Raw genomic sequence first — 26212 nt, forward strand, 5'->3', positions numbered from 1 at the left:
AAGCATAACAGAAAAAGACAGTACAAAGTCATTGCTCCGTGGGAGGAACCAAAGAGAGAAAGGAGGGACAAACCGGCAAAACTGACCACTCGCAAGTAAGGATTTTTAAAGGACACTGACATAGACAAATGAGAAGCAATGGAAAGAAGGGGGATGGACTTGAAACCCACAGACTCATTACAGCAGGTCTTGAGGATACTGTGCATGCACTGTCTTGTTTGATCACATATATTTAAAAAGCGATCTCTGAACCTAGCAGGCCACCATTCCTGTGTTGGGCACAATTGGAGTGAGTCGCAATTTCCAACTTCTCTCATGATAATGAGGTCAGATTAAGACCCACTTTGAATCCTTATATTGCGAAACAACATAGATCAGTTTGCAAATTAAATGAGAGGACTCAAAAATACCCGTTAGCAAATTATGATCAGTTTTATGTTGACCACATCTAGATACACCTGGCCCTGTTTCTAGGTCTACTGGATCAAAATATTATTGCCAGAGAATGCGCCATATAATGTAATGCTGCGTAATAGGTATTTTCGTCTAAGTCCTTGTTAAGTATTAGTTTTTTTACGACTGTTTTTTGTGAAATAGAAGCACTCAAAAAATGTAACCTGACATATACACATATACATGTGAATGTGGTAAATAGGCCAGGCGAAGTAAAAGTTTGTTACAAAGAAAGTGAAAGGATTACCCAAAAAACACATTCATAGTCCAAAGAAAAAAAAACAATCAACACCTCAGTACCCTGTGTAATACACATTTTCCTTCAACATATCTGGGATCTGCAGAGGGGCACAGTTATTGACAAATGGTCAAATTCCAATTTGGGTAATCAAAACCAATGGTAAACTCATGCAAAAAGAAGCAACACTATCATTTTAATTCAAAAAATGTTGAATTACAAACTGAAGCAGGTAAAGAATTCTTTAACATGGCCAGGAAATTCTTTAACTTAAATGTCTCCTCCCCCATGTTTATTTTAAAGAAACACATTTCCTAGACTCATCAGCAAATGCCTATGACTGTTCCAAATATATTTTTAAATATTGGCTGCAAACCGAAATAACTCACATACGTAGGCAAACTGTAAAGAAAATATATTTAACATTTGACGCAGGTGTTTAATTGTTGGTGTTAAAAACATATACTTTCTTTTTTCCAGTTCGAAAGGATATTGTTCACATCCTATCTGATCTTGATATTGAAGTGAAAGATGTAACTGAGCAATGTGATGTGAACTGTTTTGTTCAGCCATTCTCGTTATTGGACATTTTTGAAAGAACTAGCAAGGAGTTTCCTATGGTTGCAGAAGTCATAGAAGAGCCTATTGGCTATCCCTGCCAACATGCTTACAACGTATTCAAACACGGAAGTGAAATTGTGTTCCACAAAAAGGCTCATGCACAGCGAACCTTAGCTTCTGAGATCAGAAGCAATTCCTCCCAAAAACATTTCTTAATTCCAAGAAGCTACAAAGGAAAGTTCAAGAGAAGGCCACGGGCATTCCCAACTGCGTATGACCTAGAGATTGGAAAAAACACCAATGAGGCCCTTCATGTAGTAGCAACTAAAGCATATGATTCTTTCCATGAAAAGGTATCGTCCATATTAGTAGGCGATCAGTTCCTTGTTTTGCAGCGTGAGACTCTGGAAATTGGAAACGAGGGAACGAAAACAGCGATTGATGTGTTACAGTGTGAAAAAATTGTAGGAAACACCTATGAGAAATCTCTACTACCCATGTACATAGAAGGTGGCTTTGTTGAAGTAATTCATGACAAAACACAATACAGTCTGTCAGAACTTTGTAAGACAGTCCAGTTTCCCTTTAATGTAAAGGTTTCTGTGAGGGATCTTAATACTGTGGGAGAGGATGTTTTAGCAGCTATTCCATGCCTACAGCTTGAAGAAGAAATCACAGATGCCTTCTTGCTTGTCAGTGTGGTTGACAAGCCCAAGGAGGTCTGGGAAATACCTGTTCATCGAGTAAGCATGTGTGTTCAACTGGTTAACAAGATTGTGGAGGAACCTGCAATTTCACCTTCGAAGACACTTGTCGAAGAGATTACTGAAGAACAGTATTACATGGTGCGAAGATATGAAAATCCTGCAAAACAACCACCACCTCGGCCACCTAAAATGCCGATGCAGATGCCAACAAAACAAACATGCCTTAGTGTACCAGTGCCATGTGTTTCAACCCCACCAAGGCCTCCAAAGGTAAGGCAAAACTGTAATGATGTGTAACAGTTTAAAGCAAATCTTGTAGACTTATTTAATTTCACCCAATAATTCTGATTTTATTGTTATTTTTGTTTACTACCTTCAGACACCTTTAAATATGTGGGAATAGGTTTACCCATAATGAGCTTGTAACATCTCTGTTAAAGGAACAAGAGTCTGTGATAATTTTATTTTTCACGTTTTAACCTCCGGACACACTCACCGAAATTTCCTAATTCCCAACAAACCAAGTAACTGATGTAGAATTTGTAAATTATAAATGCACCATAAGGGAAACAACTTTTACAGTCTCAAATAGTATGCTTTTTCTCCACTTTTGTTTTGCTGTTATTGAGTTTTGTTTTTATTTTACAACATGAGAAAACACATTGTTTTTGATGCCAAATAGCTAACTTAGAATTGATATTATCAAAGATGGTGTTTTGTCAATGTACACAGAATTGTAATAGGCTCCTTTTAAGTTGAGCATTAAACCTCATGGAAAAACGCCCCTGCTGATAGCCAAACTTAATGATAATACTGTAGGTGAAATATGAGATTACATGTTCATATTGCATAGTGTAATATTAACGCATTTGATAATTATATGCAGGTTTTAGCACACACCAGAACCACTGGGAGTGTGTGCATGCTCAAAAACTGCACAATTCGACAAGATATCACCATTTTAAACAGTCTTTGCATACTAAATTCCAGCTGCATTTGAGCAGCCACTGAACATATGCATGCCAACAGGGTTGTCTCTCCTAGAGGACTGGTTATAGGGGTGGGTGACCCAATAGACCCTTGCGGGCTTGGGCAACCGTAATGTTTAAAGAGGAAAGTGCCAGCAAGGGATTTATTCAAAAGCTAAAGTTATGCAGTGTGATGCAGTCTATATTATTGAGACTTGGCAACTGAGTGAAGCAGTCACTGCTCTTTGTGTTATTGTCTGTTTCCTGACTCCATAGAAACTACCACACTAGCCCTATAGAGGTCGAACAATTGAAACAGTTGTCAACACTTAATGTGGTTTTGCTCAACAAATGAACTTTCAAAAACTATGTAAAGCAACACAAACAAGTATGTTCTTCAAAGAAAATTATTATTTATATTTTTGCATTCAATTTGTCAAATCTGCAAGGGTACATAATCGAAACTAATTGCATATAAGTCTTAGGTACATGGAAGTGACAAAACGATCCATTGGTACATAAGAAACAATCCAGTCTAAAAAATATATATAAAATTGACTTCTTTTAGAAATAATAAATAGAAAGTCAAAAGTGAAATGTAGACTTGGACTGGTATGTCGAAGTTTCGGTCTCACAGGTAATATCCAAAGACCATCATCAGGACAGTGAATTTAATGCAATGTGGATGACCCTTATAGTGAAATTGGGAAAAGCTATGAAAAATGGAGGCTGCAGTTCAACATGAGGGTGACTGTTCAATGTCAAAAATTCATAGCCTTGAAGGACCGCCAAATCTTCCCTGTAGTTATGTTCATACAGGTAGTGTCTTTGTTGTTAATCTCAAGGTTCCAAATGTTTTTGAAAAAAACGGCGTAGCAAACGCGAAGGCTCCTCAACGTCAGATCAAAACTGATGTGTTCAGTTTTGATCTGACGTTGAGGAGCCTTCGCGTTTGACTTTGAACAGTCACCCTCATGTTGAACTGCAGCCTCCATTTTTCATAGCTTTTCCTAATTTCACTATAAGGGTCATCCACATTGCATTAAATTCACTGTCCTGATGATGGTCTTTGGATATTACCTGTGAGACCGAAACGTCGACATACCAGTCCAAGTCTACATTTCACTTTTGACTTTCTATTTATTATTTCTAAAAGAAGTCAATTTTATATATATTTTTTAGACTGGATTGTTTCTTATGTACCAATGGATCGTTTTGTCACTTCCATATACCTAAGACTTATATGCAATTAGTTTCGATTATGTACCCTTGCAAATTTGACAAATTGAATGCAAAAATATAAATAATAATTTTCTTTGAAGAACATACTTGTTTTTGTTGCTTTACATCGTTTTTGAAAGTTCATTTGTTGAGCAAAACCGCATTAAGGGGCCGATTATGATCGCGGACGGACTTGCGTCCGTCCGCGATCATTGAGGAGGAGGGGACATCCGCATGGGCTGCGGAGTCCCCTCCTGTGCGATTAGGATGTGACCGCCACCCTGGCGGTCACATCCTCTATTTTTAACATTGCAGTGGGTGCAGCTTCAAGCTGCACCCACGGCAATGTTAAAAATGCACGCATTGCATTTGCATGCAGAAAGAGGCAGGCACCGCGCGGTGCCTGCCGCTTTCTGCATGCAAATGCAGGGGGGTACCATAGGTACCCCCCATGTGCACCCCCCACCCCCCCTTCACCTAGGGGGCCCGCAACGGGCCCCCTAGGTGAAGATCCGTATGCTTTTCCACGGCGGAAAACCCGCCGCGGAAAAGCACTTTTAAAAGCCCATCCTGATATGGCGGACGGTGTCTGAGAGACACCGTCACCATATCAGAGCTTTTCCGCCGCGGTTGTAAGCCGACCGCGGCGGAAAAGCTGCGGACGGAAACCAGGACCCACCATCCATCCTAATGTGGCGGTGGGTCCTTGGTCAGTCCGTTGCGGTTTTTCCGCATCCTCGGGGCCGGCGGTGGCTTCCGCCGGCCCCGAGGATGAGGAAAAACCGCAATCATAATCAGCCCCTATGTGTTGAGAACTGTTTCAATTGTTCGACCTCTATAGGGCTAGTGTGGTAGTTTCTATGGAGTCTGGAAACAGACAATAACACAAAGAGCAGTGACTGCTTCACTCAGTTGCCAAGTCTCAATAATATAGACTGCATCACACTGCATAACTTTAGCTTTGGAATAAATCCCTTTCTGGCACTTTCCTCTCCTAGAGGACAGCAGCCATGTAGAATGTGCCCCCAAAAGCTGCAAATTCAAGCCCCTTCTATTTTTTTTTTAAGTTTAAACATAGATTTTATTTGTAAGAAAGGCAACCAAGTATAACAATCAAGTAGCTTTCAAGTGATATGTAAAAACATTAAGTGAATTGAGATTTACGCAATATAAAAACAGGAAATAATGAATCGAAAATAGTTGCATATAGACCTTTGTGTTATAAAACGTTTGAAAGAAAGGAGAAGAAAGGAGGGGGGAGGGAGGAAAGGAGAAACAAGGTTATGGAAACACTAATACAGTAATTAAATAAATACATATGAAGGTAAAAAGCGTAATGGATTTTCAAAAGGTATCGAACAATCTAAGGAAGAAATAGCTGTAAAGCAGAGTATGATAGCAATTAAAAACGAGAGAAAGGAGAAATTATACAATTGCAAATTATAAAACAACAATCAACCATATGAAATAGAACACTTACAATATTACAGCATAAATACAAATGCAATAAACAATCCATAATAATTAAAGAGAGGCCCCTGCTCATTTTGATAGCACAGAATATGTCAAAATATCTATCCACATACACTGCCATCCTCTGCACCTAGGTGCCCAGACAGCAATTGGAACATCTTCTCTCCAATACCTATGTGTGCATGCACACACAGCAGTAGGCTCTGGTAATTTCAAATTCTTAAACCAGTAAGCTGTAGCTCTAGTGAAGGAGGACTGTTAAACACCGAAGCAAGGTTATTTGGGAACCTCATCTCCAATATCTCCACAAAGGTTCGTTCCAGGCATTGGCAGTCCATCATAAACAGGATAAATGCCTTGCCCACTTGATCACAGGATGAGGATGATATGACAAATGATTGAATGACCTGAAGAGACCTGTGTTAGAGATCCCGAGGAAACACAGCTGGAACAAAGTGACAACAGATGACACCACAACGCAACTAACCCTTAGGCCCAGACAGGGGAGGGTCATGTCCATTGTGTATTTTCTTTTACTTGTAGGAGTTACAGGAGGCTAGATGCATAATTTACGAGAATGTAGGCTGAGCTAATCCACGTGCCAGACTCACTGTTTGCTGGTTTAAGCCTATTGCCAAAAAAAAAGTATAGCCAGTAATATGATGAGTTATGACAGCGCATTCAGTATGCCAGTGTTTGGCCCAAGTGCTTTTCCTAATGTCTCCATCTCAAAATTATAGTTTGTACGGTACTTAACTACAATATGTTGAAAGGGAACCTCGGGTTTTCTCCTCTCTAGAGTCAGGCATTGCTCTTAGATCTTGTGCAACTTCTTCCAACAGTACGGCATGTTGTAGGAGGACTGGGCAAAATGCACCAATAATGTTGTGCCTAATTTTGGTGGCTGCAGGGGTTTGTGAGTGCTTCTCTGGTGGTCTGGATTTATATATCTAAACTAAAGTTGATTTTATCTCCTTTGTGATGTCATGAACTGTGGTCATTGTGGCACTGTTATTGGTTGGTGCTGTTTTTGCGGAAAGAATACATTTTGTGGCTTAAGTCTCATCGATTTCTGTTTTCATGTGTGTTCAATACATATGATTTCAGGACTGTTTTCTTAATTTTCTTCATTTCTCCCTGCATTTGACTGGAAGACACCTTTATGAATATTTTCCCTTGAAAAGCTACTAGTCCTGCTGCTAGTCTTTGTTTGGTTTTAGAACTTATGAAATTGCATGCTGTTTTAACACGTGTAAATTCACACTCGAGCTAACATCTCATGCCATTTTACCACATGATCTAAAACCACCGATTAGTCGGAACAAGTTATGTTATCAAATGTTAGGAATTGGGTTTCTGGTTTGTAGAGGTATGCACCCTGTCCTAGCAGGAACCACTATCCTAACATGGGTAAATAATATAGACACTAAAAGTTAACCTGTGCTCATCCTCTGTTAGCTTGGCACAGAACAGTCAGCCTTAACTGAAGAGGCAGCGTGTAAAGCATTTATGCAAAACACAGTAACACAACGAAAACACCACAAAAAGACTTCTCACCAGATTAGAAAAATAATTATGTTTGGAAGAGGTTTGCACCCTGTTTAAGCAGGGTCCCCAATCCTAGTCAGGGTAAGCCAGATACACAGTCTAAATGAACCTGTGCTCACTCTCTTGTAGTTTGGTACAGAGCAGTCAAGCTTAACTTGAGAGGTAATGTGGAAAGTATTTGTGCACACTTTAATTGCAGTAACGCAGTGAAACACCGCAAAAAGACTCCATTCCAGTTTAGAAAAATTGCGTATATTTATCTGAGTAAAACAAGACTTTAATGACTAAAATCCAATACATAGAATTTGAGATATTTATTTTTAAATAATAAACTGCAATATAGTGCTTTAAAGTCAATGGTACTTGGGGGTTACTTGAGGTCGCGCTCGACCAGGATAAATCCAAGGTTTCTGGCTGACAGAGATGGAGAGCTGGCCAGCTAAAGGACCCACGCAGGGCCTGCTAAAAAGTCCCCTGGATGGAGCAAGTGTCTGCTTTCAAGTTTTGATGTGTTGGTTCCAATTAATGCATTCCTGTCGATGCTGCAAGCATTGCAGTTTGGTCATGCATCGCTGTCTAACCTTTTGCAATAAAGGTGCTGCGTTGTTGTCGAGCCTTGCATTCGGGACCTTGGATTGGCACTGCGCCTAAGTTCAACTTCTCAGTTGGCTCCCGTGTCGTTGTTGAGCCATGCAGGTATGTTTTCAGATCGGATCGGTGTCTAAGGGCACTGCGTCAGTTCCGATCGGTGCAAAGTCATCACTGCATCACTTTTGCAGTAAAACAGCTAGAGACCCCACTTCCAAGGTTCAGGACTGGATTGAGACCTCTTGGCAGGGCAGGACTCGTAGTTGGAAGAGTCCAGCAGCTGAAGCCTACTTGAAGGAAGTTTCTGATGGCAAATGACTTCAAAACAGGGAGCAAGGCAACAAGCCCTTGGAGAACTTGGGTTCAAGGATGTAGAGAGCAGGCCCAATCCACTCACTCCAAGACAAGAAGCAGCAGCTCAACACAGCAAAGCAGGTAGAAAAGTGGCAGTCCCTCTTACAGCACATTAGCTCTTCCTCGCAGAATTGCCTTGGTTTCAGCAAAGTTCTCATTTGGTGGTGTTGGGGTCCGATACTTGTACCTAGTAGTGCCTTTGATGTGGGGGAGACTTCAAAGAGCCTTTTGACGATCACAAGGTCCCTGCCTTTCCTGCCCTGGCTCCAGATGTTCTATAGGGGGTATGCAGCTCATTGTGTGGGGACAGGCACAGCCCTATTCAGGTGCAAGGGTCAGCTCCTCCCTCCCAATCTACTTCAGGAAGGGCCATCAGCCTGGTGAAGGGCCATTGGGATGCAGATGTCACACCCCAGCTCTCTTTGTGTGACTGTCTAGAGGGAATGCACAAATCACAGCTGTCAACCAACCCAGATGTGTATCCAGAAACAGGCAGAGACACGTAAAGGTTAAGTAAGAAAATGCCAACTTTCTAAGAGTATTGTACCAAGGGGTTGGGCTCCTACCTTGCTAGATTGGGCCAATAACATCTCTAAACACAAACCGGGTTTAGCTGTAATTTTATAACCCTCTTCTTTTTTTAACAAGGACAAGAAAATTGATTAATCTTGGCCCGTGATTTTAATCTCATATCTTTAATTAACATTTCAACATTTATGGTAAATAGTCGATTTCTATTCATCTAATCGTAGATGCTGCAATCCTTTGTAATTTTTTTACATACGTTTGGTGTTTCATGCATATTGATTTTTTTATTTGTGTTACAGCTCAGTTCCGAGCAGCCTAGTCTAGGGCTAAGGGGTAAATCATGTATTTTGAAAATGTTTAAGTGGTCTCTTTTCATGACATGTTGAAAATCTACCATGAATGCTAAGATGTTAATGAAAGATATGTGATTAAATTCATGGGACAAGATGAATCAATTTTTTGTCCTCGATTCCAAAAAGAAGAGAGTTGAAAAATTACAGCTAGATCCTGTTTGTGTTCAGAACTTTCTAATAGTGGCATGTTCAGACTTAAACAATTTAAAATGCAACTTCACCATAAGTTGCAATGAGTAACTAAGAATGTTTTAAATGTCTAAATATCATGTGCAAAAGAAATACATCTGTGATTTGCATTCTGGGAGTTGTAGTACTTTTAGTAACATTAGTAAACAGTAGTAGTTTAGTCACAAATAAAAGATCAGAACATGTTGTCTGCCTGTATATGAATTAGAGAGAAGTAATACTTGTTAGGTATACATTGGGAAGGGTTTGTCAATGTGGTTTTTAACTTATATGATCGTTTAGCATATGCTTAGATGGTGATATATGATTCTTGTGGTTGTAGATAGATATCACTAGAACTCACTATAACTTACTTTACCATTCATTTTGAGAGAGTTTGTAAAAGTCAAGGTGACATTATTTTTTAACATACCCTTAGATATTGGACATGCTCTAGATGTCTTATCGCTAGGAGGCAGCCTCATGGTATACACGACTTGGATGGATAAATTCTCTTCCTTGAGTATGAGGATGATGGCATGAACAATTAGGGTCTGCGTAAATCAAAATGAATGGAGGATATTATCCAGATAATATGAAGATGATCCAAAAATTACAATCTGAAATTTTAATCTGTTTCCTCAAAGGAAGCACAAAGAACATAAGTATTTCAAAAGCCAATTATGTAGTTTAGTGGCTACTGCAGAGTATTGAACGCATGTGGCTAGAAAAGTTCCCTTAAATAAGTACTGACTTGAAGTAGTATCAAAGAAGTTTAAAGCAGTAAATATGACCACATGACGTGTTCAAAAGTGAACTACATGAAGGAATTAATAGCTTTTATTACAGGAGTAAAACTAAGTATACAGAAAAACATTAAACTGATGTATTATTGCCACACTATTGTATCTTTTCATAGTTAAGGAGCTGAACTATGTTTTAGATAACCTCAGAAAAAATACAATAATTAATTCAGGAATTGGCTAAATGTCTGGCAAATAAATGTTTTATGAAACATTGCCAAGTCATTTAAAATATAATAACCAAATAATAGAACTCAGATCTGGTAATTATTTGTTTGACTTTGTCTGATTTATAAATTTCTTCAAAACATTAGTAAAAATCTTAGCCTCAAAAGTACTATACGGATGCGTCATACAAAGCGACAAAATGTGGGCCAAGAAAAATTATGCGGAAATCACCCTGCATTTTAGACACTGAAGTTTATGTTAAACGTACCTGTTATTGTGCTGTAATTAAGTACTGTGAGAAGTTGGCCTGGTATATGATGTCCACTACTTAAAGTGGGCACCATGCACCAATCCAGACAACCCCTATGGTGATTTAAGAGGACTCAGACAACCTTAGAAAGCTATCCAAGTGGTAGCTGTGGAAAGCAGCCTTCCGCTAAGTCTTGATTGAGTGTAAAGCAGCTTGTTTTACCAGAATGCAATCTTATAGTATAGATTAAATGAAACAGAACCACACAAGGTATTTATAAAAATATGTATTTATTATCTAATACACTCAAGTATGTTCCAGTATCTCCAACACAGAGATATACACAAAGCACACAATAGTATTGCAAAGAAATCACAGGAAATAGCACTAATACACAGCAGGCCCAAGGGGGGGACCAAACAATACACTAGAAGTGGTATGTGAACCACAACTCAAGTCAAAACAATTTCGAGATGACGTAGAATCACTGGGACTCCAAAGACCCACCCAAGGTGAGTAGTTAGGGACCCCATAGAGGACATGTGCAATGTGGGAAGACAAGTGCGTGCTTCGTAAAACTCTACGTGAAAGTAGAGGTTGGAGTATTAAAGATTGGGGACCCTTCCCTGTGGACTTAGAAGAAACCCCATTGAAGAAAGAAGGTTGGAGAGCCACCCCACCCATGGATACCAAAGTACCCAAGTTACCGGTCCCAGGGAAGCCGGGGGCATAGGGATGAAGGGGCCTCGGAAACGGGAGTCTAACTCAATGGAGGACTTCAAGAATGTGCCACTGCTGGAAGGGAGAAGAATGTCCGGTGGTATCCAAATGTAGATTCTTGTCAAAGAGTACCTGAAAGTAGAGGGAACAGAGTCTGGGTCACTTGAGAGTGACCTGGGGCTCGGTAGACGACTGCCCACCGATAGTTGGGTACTTCAGGATAGTTTACGGTGTTCTTGACTCTGCAGCTGTAAGAGACTAGGCAAAGTTTAGGATGACCAGGAGCTGAATGCAAGCTGTCCCGCGAAGGATGTCGAGTGCTGAGGGGTCAGTGTCCGGTGGGAGCACTAACAAGCCTTGGCAACAGCAACCTATGCAGGAAGTCAAGAAAGTGTACGGTTTGGACCAGCAAGGTCTGAAGAACCGGGGTTTAACCCAGCGGCGTCAGGGGCACGCCTAAGATCTTCGAGTTCACCTGTCTTGGTATACAGAGACACAGAATACTTCTGGATGGCATCAGAGACCAAGTTTATTAGCTGCAGCTAGTAACAGTGATCCTAGAAATACATCACAGTGTAAATTCTCAGGAGACTGCTCATTTTACTAAGGCGAGACGTCTCCTTTTTTATACCCAATATTCACATTATAAATGTACACCTACTGCACAAAATTCTAGCCAATAAGGTACATTTTCAAACAAAGTATCACATAACAAAAACTCAATTTACAGTATCCCAACCCAAAAGTTAATTATTAGGAATGTCCCAAATTCAATCTCCACAAGCCGGACAAACCTATAATTGAAAGCATAACCCATGTAATGAAGAAACATAAAAAAGAAACAGTAACAGATGCTGAACAAGATAAGGCATGTGCAAGGAAACTAAAAGTTAACGATGTCCTGAACATTGATTGGCAATCTCAGACAAACATCGATCAGGGAAATTGGCTTTGCGAGGTCAGTTTCAGGTGAAGAGGTCTGTTTCCTACAGTTCATTTCAGAGTCAAAAAGAAACCTAGTTAATGTATACGTGAACTAAGAAGGCCAGGCCACTTTGTTCGCCAGGCTACCTTCACAGGCCTACGTGAGGGCAACACAAAATGGTGGCACAGAACAAAATGGAGTCAGACTCGACAATTACAAAACCTCAGACCCTCCTTTTGCCATTACGTAGGCAATAACCTAAGACTCATGTTAATCTGAATCTAGGTCTATATCGATATTCATTAGGTCATCAAGGTGTTGCTGTAGCATCATCTTATTATTCTCTACTTCTCTTGGGACAGGTCTCCGAACACACATAGTAGCACAAAGACTACAAATGGCGGGACCACACTGGATGCAAAGACAACAAGAGAAAAGGATGGTTAAAACCATACCAAGGAATGTCAGAGTCTTCCATCCCCATTTGGACAGCAGTCCCCAAAACCATACCGTCAATGACCAGTCTCCTTCGTGTACATGGATAGACTCGGAGATTTTATACAACCTAGAGATGGCTTGGTACACTGTAGGGGCATTATCTGGTATGTAAACACAGCAACTGGATCCAATCAATTTACATACTCCTCCTCGATCTCCAAGTATAATGTCTAATACCATACGGTTCTGCAAAGTCATAAGGCGGTCCGCTTGAAGCTCAGCTGTAACATTACTAAGAGCACCTGCTGTCTCATTAATAGTAGCTTCAACAACGCGGACAAGCTGTCGAATATGCCTACTATTGATCATAGGACCCCAAAAGGGCAGGAAGCCCTTGAAGAAATCTCCTACTTTGTGTGCTGCAGAATCTTCCTGATTGAAGACACCTCTACCATATCTCGTTCTATGATAGTCTGAAGCAGTAGTGTATGTAGGGGGAATCAGAAACGCCACATAACACGTTCCTGAAAAATCAGGTGGCAACCATGTGTAGGCTCTGTCATGGCAAACAAAATATGTGTCTTTAGCTGGCACAAACGGTGGAGAAGTCCGAGATGAATAGACATAGGTTTGAGCACACACACTCTTACCTAGCTGAGCTTTCGGATTCCGACCATTACCTTGCAAACAAAAATGGCCTCGGTGGGGTACAATCCAAATAGGGGGAGACCTTTTTCGTCTCTCCTTCTCTGTCAAGCTGGTACTATATCCAGTCACATTCCAACCAATGTAAGCCTGCACCTCAACCCTAGGGATAGCATTATATGCATCAATATCTCGGATCATAGCTACTATTCCCCTTATCAAGGCACCATTGCTCGAGTTATCTTTAAGGGAACGTAAGGGGCGTACCTCATTTGCATAGATAAACATGGTCTGAAAAGCCCACACAGACCCATTAAAAGAAAAAGGCAAAACCAAATATGGCATACCTTTATCTGTCGTATGAGGCATAAGACCACAAACCCACCAATTAGTGGTATTTACTACTAACTGATGCTGAGGCAACAACTGTATGAACGAGTTGTTGACAAATTCTGATCTCCTTGTCTGTTCATGTTCAGGCAACATATAAAACTGGTGTAAAGAAACAGTAGTGAAAGAAAGCATAGGTTTGGAGGTGGGTGCAGATGTCTGTTGTGTAGCATAGACAGTCCAACCCACACAAGCTAACGTGATACTTAAAAACGTCAAAAAGCACAATATTATAAAACATTTGCTATGTATCAATGTACAAAATCTTGTCTTAAGATCTATTCTCTCAACATCTCTTTCAGTTACAACAGACTCCAACCTCTAACGTGCTGCTCGCGGCAATTTTCCTTCTTTACTCAAGTGAGTGTCCAGGCGTCCTAGACGTCCCTAGAACCTCTGACCTTTCATCAATACGCGGGCCACCCCTTAAATCTTAAACCGCGACCCTGCAGCTGAACCCGGATGATGGTTCGAAAAAGAAAAATAGTCTCTTGTCTGAAAGAGTGCAATTCACAAAAAAATTCAGATTTTATTTGTCCTTTTTAGACCTTAAGTTGTAGCGTTCTTTACCAGGCACAGTTTGATCCTGAAAGAGTATCTCTGGGTGCGTAGTATCAAGTCTCAAACACGGCGGCACAGCTTCTTGCAAGACTTCATCATGCGCATGTTCTGACTGAGTCCATTCCAGATGTGCATCGCTACAAGGTACAAATCTCGGAACCCTTTCACTCTCGGAATCGGCAACACCTTCCCGGACCCACTTATCGTACGGTAAGGGCAAAGGAATCTTCTTGCAATGGGTACCATGTACCCAGTTTTTCTTGCCGAACACCTTAATAGCAGTCCGAGTTGGTAACAGGACTTGGTATGGACCGGTCCATCTTGGTTCCAAGTTCTTTGACCTCTGGAAATTCCTGGTTAGAATCCAGTCGCCAGGTTGAATCGTGTGGCCTGTGTCTACAGAAACTGAAGGCAAAGTGTCATGGACCTGTTGGTGAAGAACACGCAATTTAGCAGTCGAATCATGTAAGTAGTCAACCAACATAGGGTACTCGATATCACTGTACTTCTTAGGCCTCAGCACACCCCAGACATTCGCCGGACGTCCAAAAACAATCTTGTATGGGCTAAGTCCCACGCGAGAATGTACTGTCGTTCTCGTGGACAAAAGTGCCAATGGTAAGGCATCGAGCCATGTAAAACCAGAGCTCGCTTGCACCTTGGCCAACTTCAGCTTCAGAGTGCCACTATAGCACTCGACCAGGCCTGCTGACTGGGGGTGATTCGCAGCCTGAAATTTCTGTTTAATACCCAGACCCGCACATACTTTCTTCATAATCTGACCCACATATTCACTTCCATTATCACTCCATATCATCCTCGGCAAGCCATATCTGGGAAAGAATTCTTTGAGCAAAACGTTGGCTGTAGACAAGGCAGTATTATCCTTTAGGGGGGTAGGCCTCTATCCATCTGGAAAAGGCACAAACAACCACAAGGACATACTTCAAGTTATTGCATCTTTCCATATGAATGTAGTCTATCTGCAGCACTTCGAACGGATACGTTGGAGGAGCAAAATGACCCGCTGGAGTTGGGGTTCCCTTTCCAGGATTATGCATCAAGCAAATCATGCAGTGTTTAACCAAATTCTCAACACACCTAGGAATTCCACCATTCTGCCATACCGGAGCCAACAATTTACATATCCCTTTTGAACTAATGTGAGCCAACCCATGAGCCATAGTAACCACCAGAAGCACATATGCATCCGGCAACAACCATCGCTGGTGCTCTGACAACTCAACCCAACAGCCTGTTGAATCCAACATTCCCGTACTCTCTCTCCACATACTCAATTCTTTCTCAGTAGCTTCTGCCTGAATCATCTTCACACTTTCTGTTGTATCTTCACACATTCCTCCTTCCACAACCCATCTGGCAGGACCTGCAACATACATCAACTCGTTACATCTTTCGCCGTTTCTCTCGCTACTTCATCTGCAAATGCATTCCCTCGACCCACATCATCCGTAACCTTCTTATGCGCACTACACTTTACTATCGCAATTTGGGTCGGCAAAGTAAGTGATTCAAGAAGTTCACTCACTAATTGTCCATGTTGAATTTTCGTACCATGGGAAGTAAGAAATCCTCTCTCTTTCCACAAGCGACCAAAACTGTGAGCCACGCTAAATGCGTATTGGCTATCAGTATAAACATTCACTCTCTTTCCTTTTGACAACACACACGTTCTAGTCAATGCTATCAACTCCGCTGCTTGCGCTGCATTCTGTGCAATACGTGCTGTTTCAACAATTGTGTGCAAAGTTGTGACAGCATATGCTGCAGTCGTCTCTCCATTCGGAAGCTTAAAGCACAAACATCTACCCATAGGGTACCATCAGGATTCGAAAGAGGAGTATCTTTCAGACCAACGACTTACCGGACCCGCTGCGCGGGTCCCGCTGCGCCTGTGAACTCCCTGTGTGGCGCTGGTGGGGAGCCCTAACCTGAAAAACTTACTGGTCCACCAGCAGGGCTGCGAGCAGCCTAGCAGGGACTCCATTGTCCAGGAGTCCCTGCGTGCTTCACCTGTGGCCGCTCTCCCTGCCGGCAACGCCCCCTGACTGCAGAGCTAAAGTGCAGCGTCTCCCTTGTGAAACGGGAAACCTCTGTGGACTGTTCTGCTTGCGGGTGCCTGAGGAGACCTTCTACCTGCCACGGGATCTCTGCCTATCATCACCGCACCGACCAATGACTTGTCGGACCCGCTGCGTGGGTCCCGCTGCGCCTGTGAACTCCCAGTGTGGCGCTGGTGGGGAGCCCTAACCTGAAAAACTTACTGGTCCACCGGCAGGGCTGCGAGCAGCCTAGCAGGGACTCCATTGTCCAGGAGTTCCTGCGTGCTTTACCTGTGGCCGCTCTCCCTGCCGGCAACGCCCCCTGACTGCAGTGCTAAAGTGCAGCGTCTCCCTTGTGAAACGGGAAACCTCTGTGGACTGTTCTGCTTGCGGGTGCCTGAAGAGACCTTCTACCTGCCACGGGATCTCTGCCTATCATCACCGCACCGACCAACGACTTACCGGACCCGCTGCGCGGGTCCCGCTGCGCCTGTGAACTCCCTGTGTGGCGCTGGTGGGGAGCCCTAACCTGAAAAACTTACTGGTCCACCGGCAGGGCTGCGAGCAGCCTAGCAGGGACTCCATTGTCCAGGAGTCCCTGCGTGCTTCACCTGTGGCCGCTCTCCCTGCCGGCAACGCCCCCTGCCCTCCACCATATCTTAGGGCGGAGCATCCGCAGGAGCGCGCAGGAGCGACCGGGGCGGAGACCGGGCAAAGAGCGGGCCGTTTGAGGTCGTTCGAGTATGGCAGAGTCCGGCCTAGGCCCACCACCCCTGGCCGATCGGAGGGCCTTAAGGTAGGCGGCGGTCTTCGCAGCTCCAAATCCTGCTCTTTGGTGTAACAAAGTCAGTCTAAAACTACTGTGAGATCCAATCCTACGTTCCCCCTGCAATGCCATTACGGTCAGGTAAAGAACGATCAGTGCAAATCCACACTACTAAGGGAGTCGTATCAGGCCCCCTTGATGCTTTTATATCACGGGCTACGGGGATCCTGGAGAAGGAAATTGCTATGGTCGAGAAAAGACTCTCAATTGACCTTATTAGTGGCAAGCACTCATCATTGGGGGGACTAGCTACTATTACCTCCCCTGCACCACATGCTGCTTTTAACTGCGTTCATACCTCTTCCACGGACGCTATCGTCCACTTAGAAAGTGGGGGGGTGAGTCCATCAGCCTCTATCTTGAAGGAAGAAGGGTACAGTATAGATGTCTCACAAGTTAGCCAGGGGGATGACTCACAGAATAGTGGGGGGCTCGAGCCTAGCCAGTTATCTGGATACCTTCCTCCTTAATAACTCTAATCCTGCCGAAACTACAAACCACCCTGTGCCCAATACTAGTCCCAACGTCAAAAAGAGAAAGTTGGATCTCAGACTGTCGGGGGAGAGAGAACGGAAAATTCCTAAAACAAATGTGAGTCAGGTGTCTGAGCCTCCCCCTGACACTGCCATTCTTTATGGCGCTGAACTTTGGGGCTATATGGACCTGCTTAATCTATTTAAAATCCAGTGTAAGTTCCTTCGGAACTTAGTAGGCCTTCCACAGTCGACCCCCTCCATTCCCCTTTGTCTGGATCTAGGGTGCCCTCCGATCAACGAGATGGCTAGATTTAGGCTGGTGGCCCTGTGGAGACGAATATGGTCCTCCCCTGACCTGTTCCTCTTCGCAAAAGAACTAGCCGAGGTCAGGTCAATCACTGGATCCGGGAAAATCCCATGGTTCTCAGCAGTGAAAACCATCCTCACCGACATGGGCTTAGAACATCTCTGGTCATCCCCCCAATCTAATGCCTTCCCCTCCAAGCAAGAGTTCAAATCCCTGTTCTGGGCCTCGATTCGTTCAAAAAGAGTTTCAATCTCTAGCAATAATAGCCTTACAGGCAGGTTTCTAACATTTAAACTTGACCTATCCCGAGAGCCCTATTGGGATGTAATAACCAAACCGCTAGACAAAAAACTGTATCATCAGTTCAGAGTGGGGTCCTTGCCTCTGAACTCTTTTGCAAAAAAATGGTCCACAGGGTTATCAATCAACTGTAAATCTTTCCCAGGTCATAAAGAATCTGAGGGACATTTCCTTTTTGCTTGTCCTAGATATGCAGTACCCCGAAAGAAATGGTTAAAACCACTGTTTCAGAGATTACCATTTAAAACATCTGCGGAAGCTATCTGGGCGCTAAAGACCAACACTTCTGAACTCTTTGTTGTAAGTCTGGCTAAATATTTGGGCTGGGCCTGGCTGTTAAGGTTAAAATACATGTTATAGCTCCCAGGGCCCACACATAGTGTCTCGTAAAGTGACAAAATATGTATATTGCTTAAATCACCTGCTTCCAGATTTTTTACATCGGCATCCTTTGTACACCAAGCAAGAAATGGTTACCCATTAATCAATATGAATCGTAATGCATCTCCAAAACTCTATGTGTTTTTTTATTCAATTTATTCAGGTTCTTCAGTAACTGAGATTTAATACTTCTTTTAACTATTTCCTGTTTACTGGTTTGTTCGAAATGCGCCTAGTTTTTGTTCATTGACGTTCTGTTTTTTTTTCTTTCTCAAACAGTTCCTTTTCTTGTTTAAATCCTTATCATTGTTTAAATTTTTTATTGTATTTTAATGTGTCTTTTATGATTTGTTAAAAATCGAAATAAAGACTTGAAACCTGAACCTGTATCAGGGAGAGAACGCAGTTCCAGTGGAAGGAGATCCTTAGACAGATACATCGGGGAAATCACTTTCTTACCCACCGTAAGATGTACTCCTGAAGGAGAACAATGTAATGTTGCATGCAATCTTTTCAACAAGTCCAAACCCAACATATTCTGGCCACAGCCAGTCGTTAGAATAAGGGGAGCCCCCAATTCACAGGGACCAATAGAAAGGGGCAAAGGACAAGAAACCGGGTTACGAACTGTGGCGCCAGAAAATCCTACTGAAACATTGGTCAAGCCAGACAAAGGTGCGCCAGGGAGTTTAGAGTGCATGATAGAACTCTTTGCTGCACCAGTATCCAAAAGAAAAGGTTCTGCCACACCTGATGTAATCACTTCAACATAAGTTCAACTCTGGTCTACTGTAACTGACACTACTCCCTCCCTTTGTCCATGGCTGTCTTAACAATCATTAAAACCAGCACTCTCACTTCCAACATAATAATCATCAGTGTAGTACTGAGCGGACTGGACGGTCGGAACATTCTGTTGGTCAAAATAATTCATAGAATTCTGAGGGGAAAAGGAACGTTCATTCTGGGGAAACGTACCACGTCCCTTACCCCTAGGTACTTGTTGGAAATCACCACGACCTCTCAGACCAGACATACCATTCGCACGCTGTAGCAAGATCGGGCAACTATTCTTGAAGTGACCTTCTTCTTTACAATAAGCACACTGATTAGGGCCTAGCGGGAGTCGCGAAGCAAAAGACTCAGACTTCTGCAACAGTTTCTGAAACTGTGGAGTTGCTGAAACTGGGATGGTTGCTGAAACTGACGCTGATTAGGGCGAGGCGGATAAGCCTGCTGCAGAAGAACTTTAGTTTTTAATTCTCTAGTCTTCTTCTCTACTTTATCCTTCTCATCTTTATCTCTATTCTCATAGTATTGTGCAGTAGCCAATATCTGGGCCAAAGAAGAAACAGCCCATGAACTCTCAGAGTCCTTTAACTTATTAGAAAGTTCAGGAAGTAAATTAAAAACAAACTCATCTACAAACAACCTCTGACCACCTTCTGTACTCATGTCCTGACCACTATGATCAATGAATGTTTCCTCAAACCTAGTGAAGAAATCAGACACACTCTCGTCTTTCTTTTGTTTGCATGCTGCTAACTTGTCCCAATTCACCCGCAGAGGAGGCATCATAGTTTTCATTAAATTAATAATCCTACCAGGTAGTTCTGCAACTAAGGGTTCAGGTTTGGCACCTCCTACCTGCCGACCATCTGCAGCAGTAATATTAACCCATGTATCTCCTAACTCTGGCACGTGATCCTCATGACGGATCTTCGCCCACAAGGGTTGAGGAACTACATTACCCATCAACATATCTATGTCAGCTAAATTCATAACACAACTCCTTGTAATAACCAGCAGGATTTTTACGGGGGTCAGGCAAGGTCTGCTTAAGAGCCAGGACCTCAGCTCTCTTCCAAGGGACATGCCCCCACACTCGCTGAAAATGAGCCGGTGCAGCCGCAATACCATGAGCGGCATCAGCCACAACTGCCTCTCTCCATACAGGGGGAACTGCTCTCTCATAGGATACTGCTTCACTTTTCTCCTAACAGAAGGGTCAGGTTCGAACAATGACTGAGGTGGAAGTCTAGACCTAAAAGTGAGTAGTGTCTCTACCGCTTCCTCAACATCGGAACCCACTATCGACCATTTGGCAAATTCAGACTGAACATTGAGCAATTCCAGTGGAATTGAACCCAACTCATTATCTTCCCACTCCTGACGAAGGAAGGTACACCTGACATCAAAACATACCTTTGTTTTGGTGCCTCCCACTGTAGGAAGATATCCATAACCACTTTGGACTGTACTTGGAGGTATTCGAAAACCCATCTACGAGCAAGGAGATCTAACACTGCCCGCTCTTCGGGACCAGGGAGCTGACTATGTCTCTGCTTACCTTCAGAAACAGGGGTCATATTCAGTGACCCAAAAAAAGGAGACAAAAGACTAGTGACAGTCTCAGTCATTCGTTGCCAAGCAGAAGGAGAAGAAGTTGACATGAGGACTGGAGACAAAGTGTTTTGAGGCGACAGAGACGTAGGGACAGAAATAAGAGAAGTCGAAGATAAAGGAGTGTAAGGCAAAGCTGGTGGCAAGGCTGGCGACCCTGGAGGGGGCTGCGCCGGGGGAGGAAGAACCACCTGTGAAGCAACGGGTGGCTGAACAACAACAGGGGGTTGAACGACAACAAGGGATGCAACAACTGGAGGTAACGGAGGTGCAGTAGCACCCTGCACATAAGGGGGTGGTAATCTCAGTAAATGTGACATCAAAGGATCCTTTTCAGGGTCTTCAGGCACATTTGAAAGGGGGGGGGGTGGCAAAGCTGGGTAACATTTGTCAATGGCCTTGCAATGTTGTCTATCTGACACTTCAATCGCACGATCTTCTTCATCTTCCTTAAACTGCCTAGCAGCTTGCATTACCGATATATTCCTTTCCTTCCTATCTCTCTTAGCTTGCTTAATTTCTCGCTGTTTGGCTTCCTTACGCCAAAGGCGGAAAGAGCCAAACATCACTGGCCGGGCTTTCTTCTTAAATAGCGCAACTTCTAGGTTATCTAAAATATCTGATTCAAAACTACCATGTTGGGGCCATCGTAAAACACCATCTTTCCTTGTATAACGGACCCATACTTCATTAAAGGTAATGGGACCTACACCATGCTTTGAATAGAGCTCATAAGTTGGAGTTCCAACCGGAGGTATCGGACACGAGTCCTCCAATCGGGAATCCCTATTACAACTACAACAAAACCATTTCCTAAATTTGCTAAAACCAGGCATCTTTTAGCTCACTAGTCTTGCTTCAAACTTCAAGGGATTATCAAAAATGATACACTCGCAAATATACGAACCCCTCGGCTTCGACTATTGCAATGGCCGAATCAAAACCAAGAAACAAAACAAAGTCATGGGAGCGACCCACTTATACTTAACCAAAATGTCTGTCACGCCACCAGAAGACCGTCTAACTTCTCGCCTTACAAATCATCACAAGAGGGTCCAAGACAGGGCGACAGTCAGGGCAGCAGTCCTTCGCAGCCGTCGGAAAGGGGAAGCCTCGCAGAAAAAAAACATTCGGTTCACGTCGACATGCAGGGGTCGATGAAGTGGCGGCTGTTCTCCAGAAATTCCTCACGGGGCTCCTCACAATCTTCCGGCTTGGACCAGTACCACTGAAGTCGCCCCACGTTGGGCGCCAGTTGAAGAACCGGGGTTTAACCCAGCGGCGTCAGGGGCACGCCTAAGATCTTCGAGTTCACCTGTCTTGGTATACCGAGACACGGAATACTTCTGGATGGCATCAGAGACCAAGTTTATTAGCTGCAGCTAGTAACAGTGATCCTAGAAATACATCACGGTGTAAATTCTCAGGCGACTGCTCATTTTACTAAGGCGAGACGTCTCCTTTTATACCCAATATTCACATTATAAATGTACACCCACTGCACAAAATTCTAGCCAATAAGGTGCATTTTCAAACAAAGTATCACATAACAAAAACTCAATTTACAGTATCCCAACCCAAAAGTTAATTATTAGGAATATCCCAAATTCAATCTCCAAAAGCCGAACAAAAATATAATTGAAAGCATAACCCATGTAATGAAGAAACATAAAAAAGAAACAGTAACAGATGCTGAACAAGATAAGGCATGTGCAAGGAAACTAAAAGTTAACGATGTCCTGAACATTGATTGGCAATCTCAGACAAAGATCGATCAGGGAAATTGGCTTTGCGAGGTCAGTTCCAGGTGAAGAGGTCAGTTTCTTACAGTTCATTTCAGAGTCAAAAAGAAACCTAGTTAATGTATACATGAACTAAGAAGGCCAGGCCACTTTGTTCGCCAGGCTACCTTCACAGGCCTACGTGAGGGCAACACAAAATGGTGGCACAGAACAAAATGGAGTCAGACTCGAGAATTACAAAACTTCAGGTCCAGGAGACTCACCACACACAGGGGAGTCCATGCAAGCCTGGAGCAACCAGGGGAGCCCAAGGAAAGCAAATTTGACCCTCAAATGGCCTCACAGGAGTTGCGAGAGCACCTCTAGCACCTTCACAAAACAGCAAGCCACGGAGCACTTGGTGCGAGGTGGATGAAGACCTTTGTGGAAAAAGTTGCCAGAGGTTAGGGCTACTCAGAGCCCAATGCATTTGTTAAAGAATTGACAACAAGCACATTCACTTGCAAATAAACGCATTGCACAGGGGTTTGGGTATTGCAGCCCCCACGAGAGATACTGGCCTCAAACTTGCTCGGACCTTGAGGGGTATAAAAACCCACCTCTGTGCCTGTGAATTCAGGGGAGTGACTCCTTCACTCCAAAGGAGATTATCTTTGGTAGTCTTTGATGCTCTGCAGGTCCTGCACAGATCCTACATGGTGCACAGGCACAGACGATGCAGCAGACTGAGAGGGAGGCCCAAATGAAGTCCAGCGTAGTCCAGAGTGCCCAGGCGGTCAAAGTGCACTGGTTTCAGGTCAGAATCTTGTCCATGACAAATCTAAAATCCTAGAGCCAGGTAAGCCCTTAAGTACCCACAGTAGAGGGTTGTAAAGATTCAGGGGATCCTCCCAGGGGACAGGGGGGAGGTTATTCCCAAGTCCTTTGTTCAGTTTCGCACCAGAGCAGGAGCCAACGGCTCCCATTGATGGTTTGAACTGGACTATGCACATGGACATCAAATATGCCCCTCATCCAGAATTTCGGTCGCTGGCAAGCACACCCACACAGCCTTAATACACTAAATCCTGTCTGGGAGGTGGTCACACCTCCCTGTGACAGGATGCCTATTGTTCTACCACCCCCTGCTCGAGCTTGGCTCAGCAGCAGGAGGGCAGAAATTTGTCTCTGGTCGGCAGCAACCATTTTGTGCTGTCCGGCATTAAAAGGCTGGTACCGGGAACACCAGGGACCCTACAAAGCTTGCTTCTGAGGGGTGGAATCATACCGCCCACACCAGTTACCGGTGTGGGGTATGATTCCAACATGTTTGACACCAAACACAATATGGTTTGTTTCAGCCGTTTTAGAGTTGGTCATCACAGGGTCGCTTCATGCCCCTCTAGATGTAGTATATGGCTATTTCACTAATAACCCAGGAGAATGGACTCCGTAGGCTGCAGGGGTGTCCTGCTCTCGCAGGGGCACACTCTCACTAAAAACCAAGCACCCTGCCTTCAGGATTGGTATGGCTTGCTATAGAGGTGACTTATAGGTTTGAAGTGTAGTGACTTTAAGATATATGAAATCTACATCTTTAGTAAGTGGTGCATGCCCCAACGTTCACCGGCTACATTGCCCGGCATGTAGTTCTGTTTTGAATGGTCTCTCATGGGTGTCATAATACAAGGTGCAGTCCATGGGAGACCTCTGTGGTACCTACTCCCTGAGTACATGGGTACCAAATACTATGGACTGACAAGGGTACCCCAATATTCAATCTGGGGTGTACCTAAGTACATAATACAAGATTTTAAGGAAAAATCAGATAGACTGGGGTCCTGATTAGCAGGATCCCAGTCAGACTGGTTGAACAACAGCATTACATCAGCAAAAAGTTGGGGTAACCATAAGAAGCAGATCCTTCATTCCTACAAGTACCAAAAACTCATTTTAAGGAGTTCTCTTGCTGTTTTTTCAATTTCTTCCAATAATTTCCCTTCGGGCTCACGAAAAGTAGTGATCATTGCTATAGCTATAGAAAATATTAAACTCACTGTATCTTCCCATAAAATACACACAGTTGAAATGCAAATGTTCTATCTAAAGATATTTCTTTTTAAAGTATGTGAATTTGGCACATCGAAGAAGACCAGTTCAGTGTAATCAATTAATCGTGAACTGATGCATTTTAGGGCTTTGTGGATTTATCTAAGAATCTTCTGGGTCCAGCTGCTGCTCTTGCTTCTGAATTAAAGAATCTGAAGATAATTGTACACCCGGAGCCTGAGAATGTGACTAACTGGACTAATATCACAATTGAATCAAGCAATGCTTTAAAAGGTTAGTTTTGTATGGTGGTATAACTTCTATGGTACAGGTATTGCATGCTATATTTTTTTCAAGAATTATTTTTTTTTTGTATTTCTTTTTTGTACACACTACCTATGAGAACAGATTTGTTTTTAATTTCTGATACACATCACACTATTCAGTTCCCTTCTGGACTTCCAGGTTTATACTGGAACACTTGTTTGTCAGATTTTGCCTTTTGATGTGACATCACTCTTCCTCATGCCTTACATGCGCTCCAAATTGTATTTAATCTTTGATAAATGTCTACACCTATCATGCTTCTGATCTCAGCTAATGTTAAAGTTTTGTATGAAATTCATCCAAGGTTACAAATGTAACACACATAGAAAGCCTGTAGTTTAAGGGTTAAATAATATATGTCCTGTTGTCTATCACTTTTCATAATCAATAAATGGCAATGACAGTCTGTTAACACTTGTTGTAATTATGCATAATCTTCCATATTGATAACCATTAATGATAACACAATTTTAGGACTAAACAAAGTGTGGCTATAGCCTATTCAAGATCTAACATATAGTGATTTGTCTGATCAGTATTTGTAAGATTCATAGTAAGATCAGGAGCTTTACCTGGGAGACAAGGGAGCAAGGCTGTCCTGGAAGAAACTGAGGCATAGGTTCATCAAAGGGGGGTTAGCTGTCCCGGGTATTGGTTGGTATTCGGTCACATTTCAATTTAAATGCGTCCGATGCTACTTTCAAAACCGGAGGAGACATCGTGGGGAAGGCTGTTGGGCGAAATGGCAATGTTTGAGGGTGGAGGTGGCGGAGAAAGCTTTCTATATAAGCTCGGGTCCGAGGTTTTTTAAACAAGTACGCATGAAGGTCCTTAAGGCGGCTTTGGAAACTTGGTATAAAGTAAGATGCAGATGGGGAATCGGGGATTACTCAGATTTTGCACCTATATGGGATTACCCTGGGACACCGCTTTGCCTTAAGGCTAGTTTGGCTATACCAATTAAGAGAGCGGGTATTACCATTTCGTCTGATTTGTTAGATGCAGAAGGAATCCATGAGTGGGAGCAATTAAAGGCTAAGATCGGAACCGGTTTTTCCAGGGTTTAACTATTTACAACTCGTATCCCGGTTTAAGTTAGTTTTAAAAAAAAAATTATATTTATTTATTGGTTTATCAATAGTACATTCTGCGTTCATATACAATTGCATATCACATAAGCAGCAGTTTATCCAGTGAACATTCTAATAATGAGTGCAGGAGTCATTTCAACATTTACTTTCCTCTGGATATGCTTTCCAGGCAGGTGTCGTGAAGTTCAACCTTTAACAAAAACAATCC

General features: G+C 43.0%; 1 protein-coding gene across 2 annotated transcripts in view; it reads left to right on the forward strand.

The window, feature by feature from the left end:
* THEMIS (thymocyte selection associated) overlaps nucleotides 1–26212 on the forward strand; it is a 660092-nt gene that overhangs the window by 470454 nt on the left and 163426 nt on the right. For both annotated transcript variants that reach the window (XM_086927011.1, XM_086927012.1), the window contains exons 4-5: nucleotides 1172–2229; nucleotides 24733–24880. In XM_086927011.1, coding sequence (XP_086783137.1) covers nucleotides 1172–2229; nucleotides 24733–24880 — 1206 coding nt within the window. The remainder of the gene's footprint in view (nucleotides 1–1171; nucleotides 2230–24732; nucleotides 24881–26212) is intronic.

Source organism: Lissotriton vulgaris, chromosome 6, assembly GCF_964263255.1.
Source record: "Lissotriton vulgaris chromosome 6, aLisVul1.2, whole genome shotgun sequence".
NCBI classification, from domain to species: Eukaryota; Metazoa; Chordata; class Amphibia; order Caudata; family Salamandridae; genus Lissotriton; species Lissotriton vulgaris.